Source organism: Podarcis erhardii (genome assembly GCF_964252035.2).
Source record: "Podarcis erhardii genome assembly, chromosome: 3".
Taxonomy (NCBI): domain Eukaryota; kingdom Metazoa; phylum Chordata; class Lepidosauria; order Squamata; family Lacertidae; genus Podarcis; species Podarcis erhardii.
Window position 1 is genome coordinate 41,637,323 of NC_138507.1, and position 17,721 is coordinate 41,655,043.

Consider the following 17,721-nt stretch of genomic DNA (forward strand, 5'->3'; position numbering starts at 1 on the left):
CAGCCCCCGGGCCTTAGTTTGCCTACCCATGCTTAAGAGTATACCTCATAGTCACTCCAGCAAAAAGATCTCTAATGCACAAGGCACAGGTTTCTTTGTAAACAAGGGGCAAGTTTGGATCCATAGTAAGTACATTTTTAAAAAGTAGAATGGATACTTTCCCCCTACAGCAAGGTATGAAAGCATCCAATTCTCTCCACCTAGATAAATTTACCAAAACATATTTATTGTAGCCAAAATGATTTCGGAAAGCCTAAGAAACCAAACATGAGCTGACTTAAGAGAAAATCTTCAATCCCGTCATGCCAGTTCATCAACCCAACATATTCTGCTCTGAAATTTGCTTTCAAAATTAATCAGAACTTCTTAATTTATAGAGAAGAAAATTGCCTCCCATCGGTACAGCACCAATACTCTAGATCAGAAATACTGATGGGAGTTGGTTGCATACTCATTTCTTTTCTATATACATGTTGATAAGCATTCATTTTCTCACATCTAAACATATCCCTATAAATGTAGGTTACTAAAATATATCTGAATATGTTTTTGAAAATATTTCTGTGTTACATATGAAGGTGAGATGAAGTCAAATGTTAGTGTTTCTTGTGTGTCTTTTTGCTTTATTAAGCTGGAGAGTATTACAAGATAAATATTTCCAATTCAGATAAAAACCAGGAGACTAGAAGCTAGATGGATAATACACACCCATCAATTATACTGACTATTGTTTCTAACTTAAAATTATTCCTATAACGAAACAAATTTTCTAGAGCTGTTCACAAACATTTTTGCCAAACGAATGCTGGAGAATTTACACAGAGAAACTTGCATAAGAGTGTTTTAACATCTATAATATATATATATTATAAACTTGAAGAGAGATGAAATATGACAACTCTTTCTACATGCAGTTGGAATCAATTACTACATAAGCCTGAGGGAATGAGTTCATGATTAGAAGCTTACTGACAACAAAGACTGATCTTTACATGAAAGATTATCTCTATCCAGCTCAGCAATAAAAATAAACCAACCTCCTGGGAGATAAAAAGGAAATGAGGCCCAGAGGGTGAAAGATCAAGGACACAACTACACAAGGACCAAACTAGAGATTCAGCCATGGTCTGCTGTCCCTTTCCATTTTCATGAATTTGGACTGGTTAGCCTTTCCTCCAGTGACATTTTTCCAAACCCCTGCAACTGTTATTCACTCCATCAGGGAAATCATATATGCCATGCAGTGTGGTGGAATATTGGCCTAGGACGGCTTGGGTTCAACTTGCCAGTCAGCCATGGAGCTCACCAAATGACTGTATGCCAGTCACTTCCTCTCAACCTAATTCATAGGGCTGTTCTGAGGATAAAGGGGGAAGGAAGAGAGAAAACTGATTCCTATCTTGAGATCCTTGGAAGAAGATGAAAATATAAATGGATTAAATAATGAAAACCACCTTCAGTCTTTGACAAAACATAATAAGTCTATTCTTAATTAGGAAATGTAAAATGTACTTACTTTCACAGCAATTTTCAGAGAGACATCTCGAATTGAAACTAAAGGTGGATACAAACGGCCCTCCTCTAAATGTTTATCTGAGACCTGTTGACATATGACCTAGGAACAAAACATAAGACATGTTCTTTTAAGCTCTCATTAAACAGGTATTTTTATCTGAAAACCCACAGCCAAAAATTGGATGTATGCAACCATTTTTCTATGGCCAGCATCAGCAGCCACATCCTCGGGCAAGTTCCAGGACCCCAAGCAGCTGTCCCCTCTCTTTTATTTTCTCCAGCCCTGTTCTCTAAGCCACCATTTTAATTTCCCACAATGCTTCTGACAGCATTGCTCCAGGGCACTGGGAAATTTTAATGGCAACAAGATCCAGCCACTCTGCATTGCTTGGCACACTGTGTCTGCTGAAGTCACTAAGCAAACCCTACAGGTCCCACCAAAGGGGAGGGAGCCCACCAGAGGGCACTTTGTCCAGCACCCCCTCAAATCTGCACTATGGGCAGCTTTTTTCAAATTTCATATGAACGTGTTCACAGAAATAAACTTCTGGACTTACCAAATCCCACTTCAGTAATGAAATGGGAGCATAGGATAAGTCAAACAGAACCATGTTCATCACCCAGAAAGCCCTCATGAGCACACCTCTTTTAAAAAGGTCTCTGATAGGGCACACAAGGAAAAGGATGGAACTAGTAAATAATTAAGTCATAGGCATGGGGGTGGGGGTGTTAAAAAGACATTCTTAGTCTTACTCAGCATTTATATAGCAATTTTCCAGAGCATACAAAGTGCTTCTCAGTAATCATGTTGCATGCATCCTGAGAACCTACATTTGAAAATCTATTAGAGAGTTAAAAGAGATTAAGTTTGAGACATATAGAAACCAATACTCATGAGTGGAGGGCCAATGTATGCAGCATGGGTGGAAGTGGGATTATACTTGTCTGTCGTGGTTATTTATTTAGATAGGACACTGAGCTAAGAAGACAGAAATAGCAAAGCACTTTGGACACAGAAAGTACTGTGGGAAATCATTAACCACCACAACAAATATGTAGACAGTGACTGGAATCTGCTGGACAGAGTGCTTGACCCCACCAGTTAAATAAGGTTATAAAACGGAGGCAATCTCCCCTATTTTACTTCTAATCCACATCTAAGTAATTCCCAAGGAACTGGAGGAGCCACCTTGCATTTGGCGCAAGCAGTGATGACAGACACACGATGTAGGACTATACAAGAAATGCCAAGAACTGACTGGCAAGAGAAGACCTGCAGGAAAGCTTCACAAACTATGAGGCGGTTAGTGTTGAGAATTTAAAATATACAGTTTTATTCTCAGATTTGATCCTATAATAGATGGTTCTATGATCCTGATTTTCCTTCAGTGTTATTTTTCTTTCAGGGATACTTTTGAGATTACACACACACACACACACACACACACACACACACACACTTGAAAAGCAGGAACAAGACATTACAATCAAAGTACAAAAATAATCAGGTACCACAGTTAAAGCTAAAAAAGCTAAAATAGAATAAAATTCTAACAAACCAGAGTAGCTAGTACAAGTAAGATGAGCAAAAGAAATCACCTTGCTGGAAAAGCAAAGTTACCATATGTCAGGACATAATGCATCAATACCCAAACAAGCAGCAGAATTTTTACTTGGAGAAAGAATTGCCTAGTACTATGAAAGTTGTACTTCCCACCTCCTCTTAACAGAGACTTGTAGCCTGGGAGCCATAGACAGCAAGGAATTACATGCAGGTGCGCAAGGCAGAGCCCTCTGTTTCTCCTCTGCACCCAAGCCTAGAAATGTAACAGGCTAATGCAGAAAAGGCAGGGCTCTCTGTCTCTCCTCTGTGAGACCCCCCCCAGGCTATTATTTTGGGCTAATTTACAAGGCAGGCTTAATAGGCAATAAAGATTGTGTGTCTTTTTTTCTTTCTTTCTTTTTTTAAGGAAATGGCGAAATAAGCTACTGGCAATCATTATTATAGTATAATCATTTATTATTTATGAATCCACAAGGGGGAGCTAAAATAAAAGGAGATATAAACCTGTTTGTTTTTCCTGTGGCAAATCAGTAGGATTGCTTTTTCCTGGGATTTCTTACACCTCACAGGTCAGGAATCATAGTTACATTTGCATACTGGTGCAAAGGGAATCATACTGCTACGTGACATGTACTGATTTTCAGCAAGTTACATACATTTAGGCATAAAAAGGTGGCAACATCCATTACCATATAATGAAAAGCCAACATAAGGATGGTGCCTGCTCTGTGGCAGGGTTGAATAATAAGAATTTCTGAACTGGAGAAATATTTTTCTTACTTTCCTTTATAATCATATTAAAAAGAAGGAGAAGGTGTTAGAGGCAGGCAGTAAATTGCTACATGAATTCATGAAAGATGGTGCTAGGTAAGTGGAATTTCTGATCACACACACACTTTTCATTGGTAGATTCCCCGACTTTTAAGGATCTGGCTCCTGGCCAGTGTTTCAGCCATACTTTTAAAGATGAAGACAAATCTTGAAAGATAACAGATAACACTCTTCTTACTGTGCCCACCAAGTGTACATTTAATGGTAGGACAACATCATGATCAGTGCAACTAAACTTCAAATTATAAACATGTTAATTTATTGTGCTGTTAGTTTCACTGTAATGAGACAATACCTACTCGATTTTCCATGGATACTGTCCAAGAGTGAACACCTTGCCCTTCTGATAACATATTCTATCATTGAAAAGTTAATAGGGTGACCTCTGGAATGACTAAAGCATAGCATGGGCAGTCGCAATAATAATTTACCAGCTCATAATCCTTTGACATTTTACTTTTGCTTCATCAGGCTTAGAAGAATGCCGCTTGTCATCACATTAAAAGTGCCTACAATTATAGCATTATAGTCTACAGGGCCCTAGATTTACTATCCACAAATCAATGCTGAACTCTACTTGGCATGCAAGTAAGAACACCTGAAAACAGGACTTGCTGTTTTTACAATGACTAAACTGTGTTTTTATTTTTTTTTAAATCAGTTTTAAATGGACAGGTGACAAATTAAGAGACCCATAGGTTGTGTACACATGTAGCCTTTGTAAAAAAGCACATGAGTTTTTCTCATAGTGCACTTTTGTACGTAGCAGTTTGCAGTTGTACACACCTTTGCATGGTAACGTCATCTAAAGTGGCAGCTACTATCCATGTTGTCTGTACACATAGCTGGGAATGTTTTCAAACTAAAGTGCAATAGTTTTCTCTATTCCTCTTCCTTCAATTAGTGTTTTCACAGACCTTTTCTTGGTGTGTGTGTGTGTGTGTTTGACATACAGAAGATATATACTGGTACACACAGCTGGCTAAGTTATTGTACTGCTTCCTCTTTTGCCTATTTTATTCATAGACAAGTTAAACATGGTAAGGGGGAGTGGCACAGATCCACAACACCAGTAGCTCTGCCTCTGTAAGAAGTGGCCTGAGGAAGTGTCCTCTGTGTACACATGCAGGCACATGTACTTGCGAAGTGCATTATCAACACAAACTGGATTATAACTGTTACAGCAGAGTGTGCTTTAGATTGACAAGTAGTATGGGACAGAGACAACATGAGGATGATGTCATGTGCACAGCACCCCAAAAAGGCGCTTGCATCCAGTACTGAATCCAATCCACATGATCACACAGTGTGCACATACCCACAGTTACAAATAGAAACTCATGTTCAAACTTTTCCTATCCCTGTTCATTACAGACTTCCTCTAGCAAGCCATGGCAAGAGGTTATCTTTTTAAAAGATTCCCTGGTTAAGATCCATTGTACAGGCTGGCTTTATATCGTTTCTTCTTTTGTTTTTCCATGGACTGTATCAAGATGGGTAGAGCAATCCAAACTATCGGAAGCCAGCATAATTTATGCTGGAGTAAATCATGCCAAGGTAATTTACCGCTACTCCAAACTCTTTTCAGGAGCAGGTCTACTCCTTAGCCTGGCAGAGAGAAAGCAAGCCTTTAAAATAGTTTGATTTACACTACCCGTTTTGCTAGTGCAATTTCCACTGGGTTGCTAGGTTGCATGATTGAGCAGAACAGAGTTTGGAATGGGATGGGTCTCCCCCATCCTGTCCTGCTCCTGCCACTTTCCAGGGCCTTGGTTCAACCAGCTGAGTCCCAGTTGAGCTGCTGAGCCTTGGCTGAGTCAGGATGAAGGACTTAGATTGGAGAATCTCCAACTGAGCCAGATGTGGGACTTCAGCCAGTGAATCTGCCCGTTCCAAACGCCATTCATCCCAGGGATCTCAAACTAGTTTACAAAAGATTCTCATACTGAAAAATACATTCAAGTTTGGTATCTGGAAAGCATGGGTTACTCCTATGGTGCCAGGATTATTCAGGTAGCATCTCCTGCTCCCTGATACTTCTTCACAGGTCAGACACAATTGTCAAACCCATTACTTGACACTAAAGTTTGCAGAGCATAATTGAGACCAGACGTAAGTGCTCTTGTAGCTGCAATATGACTATGAATCAGACTTTGAGTCATTAGGAGAGTATGTGCAGGGCAGAGATATGTGTACACTGTAATCTTAAGCATGCCTACTTTGAAATAAATCCCACTGAGTTTAATGGGGCTCACTCACAGTTAAGTGCATAACCTTAACATTTAACTAAAGACCAAGATGGCAAAATCTGCACTCAGTGTCACCATCAACAGATGTCTGCCTGAAGAAGTTATTTTAAAGTATCGCTATCTTTTCTACTACTTTCCACTCCTGCTAAAAGAGTCTGTAAAAGAAACCAATTTTTGCTGACTTCCTCTCAATTTTGACATTTGAGAGGCTTTGCATGCTCCACCTTTCATTTAAGAAGTTTCCAAAGTACTTTACAAACTATACATATGAGCCCATTCGAGAAAGTTTAAGAAGCCATGTCTTTTAAAATAGACATGGCAGTTTAGGGCAGAGAATTAAGACTTGCCATATCCAACTGAAATTACAGGGAAAGGTTTTAGCCATGAGGATAAAATTAACCAACTTATCCTCAGTCACCTCCTATGTGAAGGATCACTGCCCATCTTGGCTGGTCAAAGCTAGTGGAGAGAGTCTGAGCTTATTCCTGATTTTTGCACATGGAAGGTCCAAATGGTTCCCTAGGGAAAAACACCTTGATGGAAAATTGTAACACCTGGGGTTTCTGTGAGGAAATCTTGCCATTCTTTAAACAAACACACACACACACACACACAGAGAGAGAGAGAGAGAGAGAGAGAGAGAGAGAGAGAGAGAGAGAGAGAGCAGCAACAAATTACTTGCTAGAGCAATTGCTGCCAATTCTCTGCTAGAAGAAATTCACAGTTCTGCATGATTTTACATTCTGAAATAAATAACAGGTTCAACAGTACTCTTTCTCCCTCAAAACAATGTAAGAGAATCACCCAAAATTAGGACTCAGAGGCTTTGGTATATTAACCATAGGCATGTGTCCCTCAATACACATTCAGTCTATGTAATAGGAGAAGTACTGCTTTTGTTTCAGCGCTGGTTTAATCCATCAGATTTCTGATGAATTCCTGTCTCATTACCTTACACTGCGACCATTACACAGAAAGTATCAGTTTCAGTGTTTCAGATAGTATTCAGGTGTGTGTGGCCAGGGAAGATGGTGTGGTCTGGAGAGAGTTCTGAGGGCCAGATTCTGAGAGTCAGGATGGGGGGGGGGCACATTCAGTCCTCAGACTGAGGTCCCTCACCCCAAACTACCAGTCTGAAGGCCCTACAACAACATGCTGTCATTAACTGATGTGCCATACATGTCTTTTTCGGGGCAGACATTATCAGGTATATAACAGTCAGTACCTCTGCAGTTGTGAGGAAAATTTCTTCACTTATATGTCTTATTCCACATGCAACAACTCCAAGGGCAACTCCTGGAAACACATAAGCATTGTTACCCTGTCCAGGAAAAAATGTGCGTCCATCTGGAAGAGTGACACGATCAAAAGGGCTTCCACTTGCAAAAATGCCACGCCCCTACAACAAATGTTTTGCAAATGTTAGTGGGTGGAGGAAAATCAGAACCTGCATCTATATCTATAAAACAGTGTTTTCATAAAGTAACTACAGTATACCAGAAACTTACACAAAAGTCACAAAACAAGAATTTTGCAATTTTAACTACAGTCATACCTCGGGATGAATACGCTTCGGGTTAGGCAAATTCGGGTTGCGCTCCACGGCGACCCAGAAGTAACGGAGCGCGTTACTTCCAGGTTTCGTCACGGGCGCATGTGCAGACCGTCAAAATGACGTCACGCGCATGCACAGAAGTGCCGGAACGTGGCCCGCGCATGCGCGGACACGGGTTACGTTCGCTTTGGGATGTGAACGGGGCTCCGGAACGGATCCCGTTCACATCCTGAGGTACTACTGTATGTCTCTCTCTGGTCGGTGCATTGTCAGCATCAAGGCAAGTTCCAAACCAATCTGAACCCAGTAGACTTTTGTATCATAATGTCTCTTCGTGTCTGATATCTTGCTGAGACATATGATAACAAAATGGAATTATGTCTATTTCATATGATATCTATTACTTTACTTTTCAGTTTAGGAATAACTGGAATTTAGTATCTTCAGAACTAGTTTCAGCCATCCACATAAATGCAAGTATGCAAAACTGAGACTCACATTATGACTATGTGAGATATATATAAAGGCAACCCCTCATTTATGTGGGGGTTATGTTCCAAGGCACCACACATTTAATTGTAATTGTGTATATCTGAAACACAATTGAAGAAGTCTGCAAATATCCTGTTCCCACCCCCATTCTACCCGTTTTTGTGATGTTTCTGGGTTGCTTCTGGGTTTGACACAATGAATGTGTGTGCAAGTTGCTCACATACTGAACATGCATAAATTGGGGGGGGGGTTGTATAAATAACCGCTCTTCTAGGAAAAACCATAATAGTTCACAGTGATGCCATCATAATCTCTAATGCAGTTCGTGGCCACAGCTTCTACCTGCTAAGGTAAAAAGTGGCATGAAAGAAATACAATTCCAACAGCCCTTCTTTGCTAACTTGCTATCTGCTGAGGTTTGAGTGAAACAAGTAAAATAGTTAGTCCAATATGCATGAAACTGCCAGCATTGGAAGATAAGGTCTGTAAATGCTTATTTGTCATCCTTCTTAAAAAGATTCACAATGCAATTCTATGCATGTCTACTCAGACATAACTCCCTTTCAGATCAGTTGGGCTTGCTCCCAGGTAAACAGGTATAGGATTGCAGCCTACATGATTAAATTTAACTTTTAAACAGAAGGATCCTTGTTTAACTTACAGAACTGCAAATATGCATGGAACACAAACAAGAACACTATATAGTTATTCAAAAGAATATCATTTAACTTGGTGTCATGTAGATTTATAATGGCCTACTTTATACATTTTGCTGGAAGATTAGGTATTTCAGTATATTTTTAGCTCTGGTTACCAGGTGGAGCTGCCCATTGTAACCATATTTTTTAAAATATTTGCATTCCTGTTTCATTCCTGCATTCACTCTAATGTATACATTTCGGTAGGCAAATAGGACATGCTTAATATTTGTTTTCTATTTATAGAATTATAAATTTGTCCTGCATCAGTAGAGAAATTCCAAGGGGAAAGTACTTGACCCAAAGAGAAAGTATAAAGACTGCAATTCATATGCAGCAGGATTTAGATTATACATCGTTTCATTCCAGCTACGTCCTCCCAAGTCAATGGACCAGTTAAAAGACAAGTTATATGGCTCAGAGAACAATCCTGCTGCTCCAACATCCCCAGGTTGATGGCTAGAGAGGATCAGAGCGATGGGTTTGTGCCTTTCCTCTAACAAGAAGAAATGCCACCAGTTTGGGGGAGCTCTGCTACAGTGGAGGCTCCATCTGGAACCAGGTAAAAAGAAGCCAGCAGCAGAAGCCATAGCAAGATGTAACCCCCAAAAATGAGATCTTTTATGGGTGGGGCAATGGCAGCTTGGTGCAATGGCAGCTTTGGATCCAATGGATTGAAAGCTCCTTGGTCCCACGCACCTCTGCCAATTTAGAGATGTAATAGCAAAAAGGATGAGGAAACTATCTGCCACCCCCACCTTCAGCCATGTCTTCTCTCTAAGCCCTCTGTGTACCTGTGGCAGGGTATGTGCCGCATGTATCTCTATCTATGTGTACATGCAAGAGTGTGTGGGGTCACCACACCTGATGTAAAGTGTGGAGTAGGCACACAAACTGTTGGCATGTGGCCTCCAGAAGGCTGGCCAAAAAAGGTTAGCCACTCCATTTCCCTTTGGAGCTCCTGGGTGAGGTTTGAAGCGAGGTGTCATGAGTACAAACAAACAAGGTTTGTTTTTTAAATATTGCCTGCAAAGCATGAGGAGTTAGAAACTTTCATTTTTAACATGTAAGTCAAGAATCTAATTATTCTACCTTGCTGCTGAAATAACATTCATTAAGTACAACCAATTCAATATCAATCAAGGTTCTTTCCTTACTTCCGTTAGAGTGTAGCAGTCCTCAGCAGAGCATTCTGCTTTGCTAGTTGGGTTACTGAGAGCAAAAATAATTGGCCTCTGGTTGAAGGAAGCCATATCCTGGATAATCTTTTTTGTAAATGCACCACCAATGGCAGCAACTCCTGAGGAAGACAATGGGAAATTTGGATGAAGTAACTGTTTTGATTCATAGACAAAGGGCACAATCCACCATAACTTGTCCTGTTGCACTCATATGCAAAGGAAATGTGCCACTGTGACATTTCATTTCAATGAAGCTGGTGCTTGAGATATTTCAAGGGGACCAGCCCAGAATGAGATACTTCAGGATCTTAAGTAGTTGTAATTTTGACACATATTCAATTGAGTTGCATTAAGCTGTACGAACAGATAGATGCTTGAGTCTTGAAGAGCTGCAGTTTAACATATAATCTTCCTAAATAAAAAAATTCCTTCCAGTAGCACCTTAAAGACCAACTGAGTTAGTTCTAGGTATGAGCTTTCGTGTGCATGCACACTTCTTCAGATACACTGAAACAGAAGTCACCGGACCTTTCTATATAGTGAGAAGGTGGGGAGGGGTATTACTCAGAAGGGTGGTGGGAATGGGTGATTGGCAGATAGCTGCGATGAGCCTGTTGACGACTCTTAACGACTGCAATAGGTCTAACAGGAAAAAGCAAGGGGTGAGAAGGTGAAAAATGGCTTTGTCATGTATAATGAGATAAGAATCCAATGTCTTTATTCAAACCAGGTCTCTCCATAGTTTTAAGTTTGGTGATAAGTTGCAATTCAGCAGCTTCTCTTTCCAGTCTATTTCTGAAATTCCTTTGTAATAGAACAGCTACTTTGAGATCTTGTATAGAATGTCCTGGGAGATTGAAGTGTTCTCCTACTGGTTTTTCTGTCTTGTGGTTCCTGATGTCGGATTTATGTCCATTTATTCTTTGGCGTAAGGTCTGGCCTGTTTGTCCAATATAGAGAGCTGAAGGACACTGTTGGCATTTTATGGCATACACAATGTTAGACGATGAGCAATTAAATAGTCCCGAGATGGTATGTGTGATGTTGTTGGGGCCAGTAATGGTGTTGTCCGGGTGTATGTGGCAGCAAAGTTGGCATCTGGGTTTATTGCAGGCTCTGGTGCCAGTGTCCGTGTTAAGTCTGGTTATAGTATTATTGTGGGTTAGGAGTTGTTTAAGATTGGGGGGCTGTCTGGAGGCAATGAAAGGTCTTCCTCCCAGAGCTTGAGAAAGAGAACTGTCATTGTCCAGGAGAGGTTGTAGATCTCTGATGATGCGTTGTACTGTTTTAACTTGGGAGCTGTATGTGATGACTAGAGGTGTTCTGTTATTTTCTTTTTTGGGTCTGTCTTGCAGCAAGTTCTCTCTGGGTATCAGTCTGGCTCTGTTGATCTGGCTCTGTTGATCTGGCTCTGTTGATCTGGCTCTGTTGATCTGTTGATCTGTTTGTTCTATTACAAAGGAATTTCAGAAATAGACTGGAAAGAGAAGCTGCTGAATTGCAACTTATCACCAAACTTAAAACTATGGAGAGACCTGGTTTGAATAAAGACATTGGATTCTTATCTCATTATACATGACAAAGCCATTTTTCACCTTCTCACCCCTTGCTTTTTCCTGTTAGACCTATTGCAGTCGTTAAGAGTCGTCAACAGGCTCATCGCAGCTATCTGCCAATCACCCATTCCCACCACCCTTCTGAGTAATACCCCTCCCCACCTTCTCACTATATAGAAAGGTCCGGTGACTTCTGTTTCAGTGTATCTGAAGAAGTGTGCATGCACACGAAAGCTCATACCTAGAACTAACTCAGTTGGTCTTTAAGGTGCTACTGGAAGGAATTTTTTTATTTTGTTTTGACCATGGCAGACCAACACGGCTACCTATCTGTAAATATAATCTTCCTGTCTGTCTGTCTGTCTGTTTGTTTTTCTTCTGATATCTTAGGCCTCTCAAAGAAAGTATAGTTCAAAGTCTGGCTCCCATAATTTGTATAGGCTAATTGGTCTAAACAAAAAGTACTGGCACTTGATCTACATTTTGCAGAGTTTATGTCAATTTTGCTTCTAGACAGTTAATCATAAGAATGTCAACCTTTTCTAGCCAGAGGGTATAATAAATTAGAAAACATAATTTCACTTATGCTTTATGGCTACTTTTATTAAAATAATTGTTTCTGGTCCAACAATAACAAGTCTTCTTCCTGAACGGTGTCTAGCAAGACTCCATATATGGCATTTGCTGAGACTTGTTTTAAAGAAAACCTTGGGAAAATATCAGACAACGAAGCAATCCCCGTCATGCAAGGAGAGATTTTTTAACAATTAATCATCCATACAGAAAAAAAAACAATCTCAAATTTGATCAGTCTTTCTTGCTACACAGCAGATACACAGGAGATAAACATGGTATTTAAATAAATTCTTTTCATGTTCCACACTCAATGCTATACACTGCATTTTGAATATACACAGCTACCTGAATGTAACTGTTTATACTCTTTTTCAGTAAATGGAATTTAGTAGTGATTATTCTGAACAGTATCCTGTACAGAATAAGGTACAGAATAATCCCTCTTAAATTTCATTCACAGAAAAAGCTTACAGAATAATCCCTTCTAAATTCCATTCACTACAAAACAATGTAACTACATTCAGGTAAATGTGCACATTTTTATTCATAATGCAGTTATTGGAAAATAATTTAAACATGGGGGAAGGATAAATTACACACTATTCTGATTATATTATGCCTCCGGCGGCAAATGAGAGGAAGGACATAACCCAGGGAGTGGATTAAAAAGTATACATTGACATAAAGCTATGAGTTCTTCCTGACATAATGCATCGCTTATCCATTACTTACACTACAGTTCAAAATTTTCTAGAGCTTCACCTGGTTTCAACCTCTGAAGGAAACAAAACAAAGCTATTTTATAACTGCTAACATCGCTTCCTGAGGATGGTTTTTGGGGGTTAGATGTCTGTCCTGTGATCTTTGGATGAAGGACGATATACAAATTCAATTAATAAGAATAATACATACTCAAAACCTATTTTTATACATTGCATGCATATTCACAGCGTCTATATCACACAATAAAACAAAGAGGCAAAGGTAGTATAGGTGGTTGGACAAATAGAGATGTAAGTGTTACCTATAAGAGCAGTTGGCCTTAAACTGTTAACAATATCTTCTAGATTTTTCATCTCTTCATGTTGATGGGCAAACTGTTCTTTCTCAGCTGTTAGTGAGGCACGGCCCTAAGTTTAAAAAGAGAATTAATTTATTAGAAATATAGATTTGCATCCATTCTGTGTTTTTTGTCTCAATGAAAGGACTCAACTTGTCCTCAAAAGCACACCTATCTTCTCTCATCTTACGAGTCAATACCAGCCACGTGCCAAAACTTGCTACAACCATTCTCTGATAGTATATTACATTTCCCCCAATTAAGAGCAGGTAGGTTTTACTAAGCATTTTTGTACCTCTTTGGAACAATAGATAGGATTTTTGAGAGAGATGTGTTCATACAACTTCTGGAAAATTGTTATCATACACCTGTGTGAGAAAACCTTCCAAAGTCCATTTGGTGAAAACCCATTAGATCTGGGGAGAAGGTAGTTGCACTCATTTTCAGGGGGGAAAAACCAAACCTTCTGATCAAAATTCATGAGCGACGTTACCCTGAAATACCTTAACTTGTTTGAATGTCTTATCTGCTTAGTGATCTTGCATCAAAACTCTCTTAAATGGTTGTGAATGGGTATCCCCATTTGCCCCCAACAGAAACTACTGACAAATGAAAAATGCAACTGCCTCTTGTATTCCACTGTTGGCACCTGGCCCCCTGAATCAATTAATATACAGAATGAAGGACTAGAAACAGCTTGCACTTCTCCGGTAATTAATTACACAGCTCACAAGAGGCTTGTCTATCCTTTTCCAAACTTCAAGTAGAGGAAATTGTACGAAATTTAAAGAAGGGCATATAATAAAGCCAAGATTTTCTCTCTAAAACTAGGTGGTCTTAAAATGCCTATCAGCAGCCTAGCTAGGATGTTTATGGAGAGAATTTTCTTTTCTGAGAGGGATAGTAAGCAGAAGGTGGGTTTTAAGATTTCTTTGAGGTCCACTGCCATTAGTGAGTGTGGCATGGAATGGTAGAACAGGAACATGGTCAACTGAGTACATAAAAGGAATGCATTTTAACTGATAATAGGTATGCTAGATTTCTGAAATTCAAAAACATGAGTGTAGTATTTCTCACCATGAGCTGGCTAGCAGGGGTGATACGCACCATTCCAGGTCTCAAACCTGGAGTAACTGCAGCTGTGTGAAGGAACTGGAATTCAGCACTCAGGAAGAGCCAGTTATCACTTACATTACATAGAACAGGAGCCCTTAAATGGCATTGTGGGAAAAGGCATGCTTTTTGTGCCTCCAAAGTGTGGGCCCTCCTAAGCAACCACAGCAAAGCTCTATGTCAGTGAGAGCTCACTTCTGAATCTGAAGGAGGTGGAAGTTACAAAAGCAGCCCCCAAGAGCCATCATGATTCAAACTGAAGAACTACTGTCCAATAAATATGCAAACGTGCATACAACTGAAGTGAATCTACTTCAAATGCCTATTTTGACGTTTTGTGGCAAATTATGTGGTTTGGTGTTGTGGTTCCCTCCCCCCCCCCCCAAATTAGGCAAAAGTATAATAATGTATATACAGGGACCTGTGTAAGTCCAGAATGAATAAAGGGAACAAGGGTTTTAAAAGCTGTCATAACACAACTACATTTTTTCCATTTAGAAAATCTATTATAAACACACGTTTCCAGGTTTGTGCTTTGGTACAAATTACCTCATTGCATTTGTTCTCTTTCTTCTTCACTTCCCTGGTCAGTAACCACAATGTACTGACCACTTCCCTGGTCAGTAACCATAATGGAAAGCAATTGTCAGGGAACTGCCATCGGAAAGACAGGAGGTGGAGGGGCTCTCAGAAGTCAGGAGAAACTCAGCAGCGGAGGAAGGCACCAGCAGGGGGAGAATGGGAGATCAGAGAGAGAGGGAGGCGAAGGAATGGCTCAGGGAGTCTTCTAGCGATAACAGCGGAGAAGTCTCAGGACCTCCCATAGGTACACCCACTCCTCGCCAGAAACTGTCGCGCTGTGAATCCAGACGACGCGTTTCCGTCAAGGAGCTTTTATGCTGGAGTAAATTCCGTAAACGCCCACTGTCGGATTCTGCCAGCGATTGACGGAGCCATGCTTAAGGGCTCCGCTAAAGACAGAGCTTTGCTAAACTGAGCAAACTCTGAGGGACTAAGCTTTTACGCACAAGCAGCTCATCATCCCATCACAGCAATATATTATCATCAGCAGTATATGGTTCAGGGTGACCACAAGACATAGCATAGATTTGTCACGTGGCTAGCAATAAATATGTTGCTGTATGCTAGACTATGCCAGCTTCTTTCAACTCACCCTTGATTTATTTGGGGATAGCTATCGTTCATCCCCCTCTTCTCTTATAAAGTTTTCTTTAGAGAATGAATTACTGGATTTTCAGCTGATATAAATATGTACTCATGCAATTAATAAATGATTATAAACATTTTCTTAGTATTGCTACCACAGAACTATTCTGAGAAACTTGCACCTGGCCCCCTTTGTGACCAAAATGAAAAATTCATAGCCCCTCCTTCGGTCACCTTCTGACATACTCATGAAGGGGCAAAAATTACTGGGCTACTAACTACAGTGCTGTTTTTAAATACTCCAGCAGGTGTCACTGGGATTTTAAGAAAACACATAAAACATTAGTTAAAAAACAAAAACAAAAAACTAGCATAAAACAGTTAACTTATAAATTTAAAAATGCAAAAAGGTCTTTTTCTAGTTATAATATAGTAAGCACAAATCTTATCTATCACAGTGCAAAACATTTTAAATTTAAAAACTGCTAATCTGTTTTAACCATGCATATAAGTCTCCCCTGCCATATCTATCAGGCTGAATCCATTTGTTCTCCCTTTGCTAACTTCGTTAAGTTTCACCAAATTCTGATTACTTTCAGGCAAAGAAACTTTCCCAACCATACCACCTTGGTGCATGCCTTAGGTATTTCCTTTTTATTACCATTTCCCATTCCATTCCATTCCACTTTGATTTTTTTATAATCAATTTAAAAACATGGCATCTATTTTTTAACAGCCTGACCACAAGAATTCAATCCAATGACGCTCGGGCACATTTAAGCCACTTGATTATTCTCATCCCCTTTCCCTGAAAAGTGAATTCAACTGGGCTGAAAGGCCAGATTCTCAAAATAGCAGATGTTTAGGGGCCTCAACCAACTTTGTCACAGAAAAAAACATTTACTTTGATTCTGGAAGATGCTAGTGGTTACTTTTTAAAAATACACCTCCATATCTTTTCTTTCAAACTCCTTTCACCCTCCACTGCCACTTTATCTAATTGCCAGCTCCACCGCAACAGTTCCAAACTGTTTACTGTCTAAATCCCCTTCCCCATACAAACTGGTTGCCTTCCAAAATCATATGGCAAAACAGCTGTCCCTACACATCCTGCCCATCTAAATATCCATGTCTTTCAAGTCTCCTCCTCCATTGACAACAGGTCATCAGCACTCACTCCCAAATCTGCATCCCGCACTGTTGGCTGTGGGTGATGGCAAACTGCATTCGTCACACACTCTGGATTGATGTTGAATTAGGGAAGATTTGGCTTAGAGTCCATGCTTAGCCATGATGCTGACTGCATGTCCTTGGTCACGTCACTAACTCTGCTTAAACTACCTCACAAGATTACTGTGAGGATTAAATGTGATAATCCCATGCATGCCACTTTAAGCTATTTAGCGAAAAGGCAAAATATAAATGAGAATGATAGACAGAAAGAAACATTCGATACTTTCTGCTTCCTTTAATTCAGACTTATCTAGAGACAAATAAATTAGGAGAAAAGTAATATTATCTGCTGGGATTTCCTGTATTTACATGCTACTCTCTTTGGTAGCGCTGCTCTGGTTCGCCAGAAGCAGCTTAGTTATGCTGGCCATATGACCCGGAAGCTGTCTGCAGACAAACACCAGCTCCCTTGGCCAGTAAAGCGACATGAGCGCTGCAACCCCAGAGTCGTCCACGACTGGACTTACCAGTCAGGGGTCCCTTTACCTTTACCTTAACTCTTTGGTAGAGATGTGGGCCATGTAATATTAATGACTGCATAGAACTGTGGAGGAAACAACAACAAACATCCCCGCCTCTTTTTGGATAGAGAAACTCATCCAACTCCAGGAATATTATAATAACATTAATATGCAACGTCATCCATCTAGCCAGAAGTTATAGTGATTGCACAAAATCAATGCACACAACCTCAATGACCATGTGAGGCCAACTATAGAAGGGCTCCTCAACTGCATCATAAAGCTTTAAACTTTACAGTTTTATGTGAAAGCACACTCCACTTCAAGTCTCACTATTCCAATCCACCAGTCATTAAAGACCCAGGGGAGTAGAATGCATTTATACACACATGGTGACAAGAGAAAGACATCAACTGAGGGAAGGATGAGAATACAATAGCAAATCAAAGTTTCTTTTCACTAAGTCCAAA

At 40.0% G+C, this 17,721-nt stretch overlaps 2 protein-coding genes across 9 annotated transcripts in view; one reads left to right on the top strand and one right to left on the bottom strand.

Annotated features, from left to right (window-relative positions):
* The window catches only part of ME1 (malic enzyme 1), a 122,899-nt gene that overhangs the window by 1,335 nt on the left and 103,843 nt on the right, over positions 1–17,721 (bottom strand). For both annotated transcript variants that reach the window (XM_081857126.1, XM_081857127.1), the window contains exons 10-13: positions 13,242–13,347; positions 10,062–10,204; positions 7,385–7,558; positions 1,517–1,615 (exon numbers count right to left, since the gene is read on the bottom strand). In XM_081857126.1, coding sequence (XP_081713252.1) covers positions 1,517–1,615; positions 7,385–7,558; positions 10,062–10,204; positions 13,242–13,347 — 522 coding nt within the window. The remainder of the gene's footprint in view (positions 1–1,516; positions 1,616–7,384; positions 7,559–10,061; positions 10,205–13,241; positions 13,348–17,721) is intronic.
* PRSS35 (serine protease 35) overlaps positions 1,622–17,721 on the top strand; it is a 162,278-nt gene continuing 146,178 nt past the window's right edge. For all 7 annotated transcript variants that reach the window (XR_014155160.1, XR_014155161.1, XR_014155162.1 and 4 more), the window contains exon 1: positions 1,622–2,818. The gene's annotated coding sequence lies outside the window, so the exon portion shown is untranslated. The remainder of the gene's footprint in view (positions 2,819–17,721) is intronic.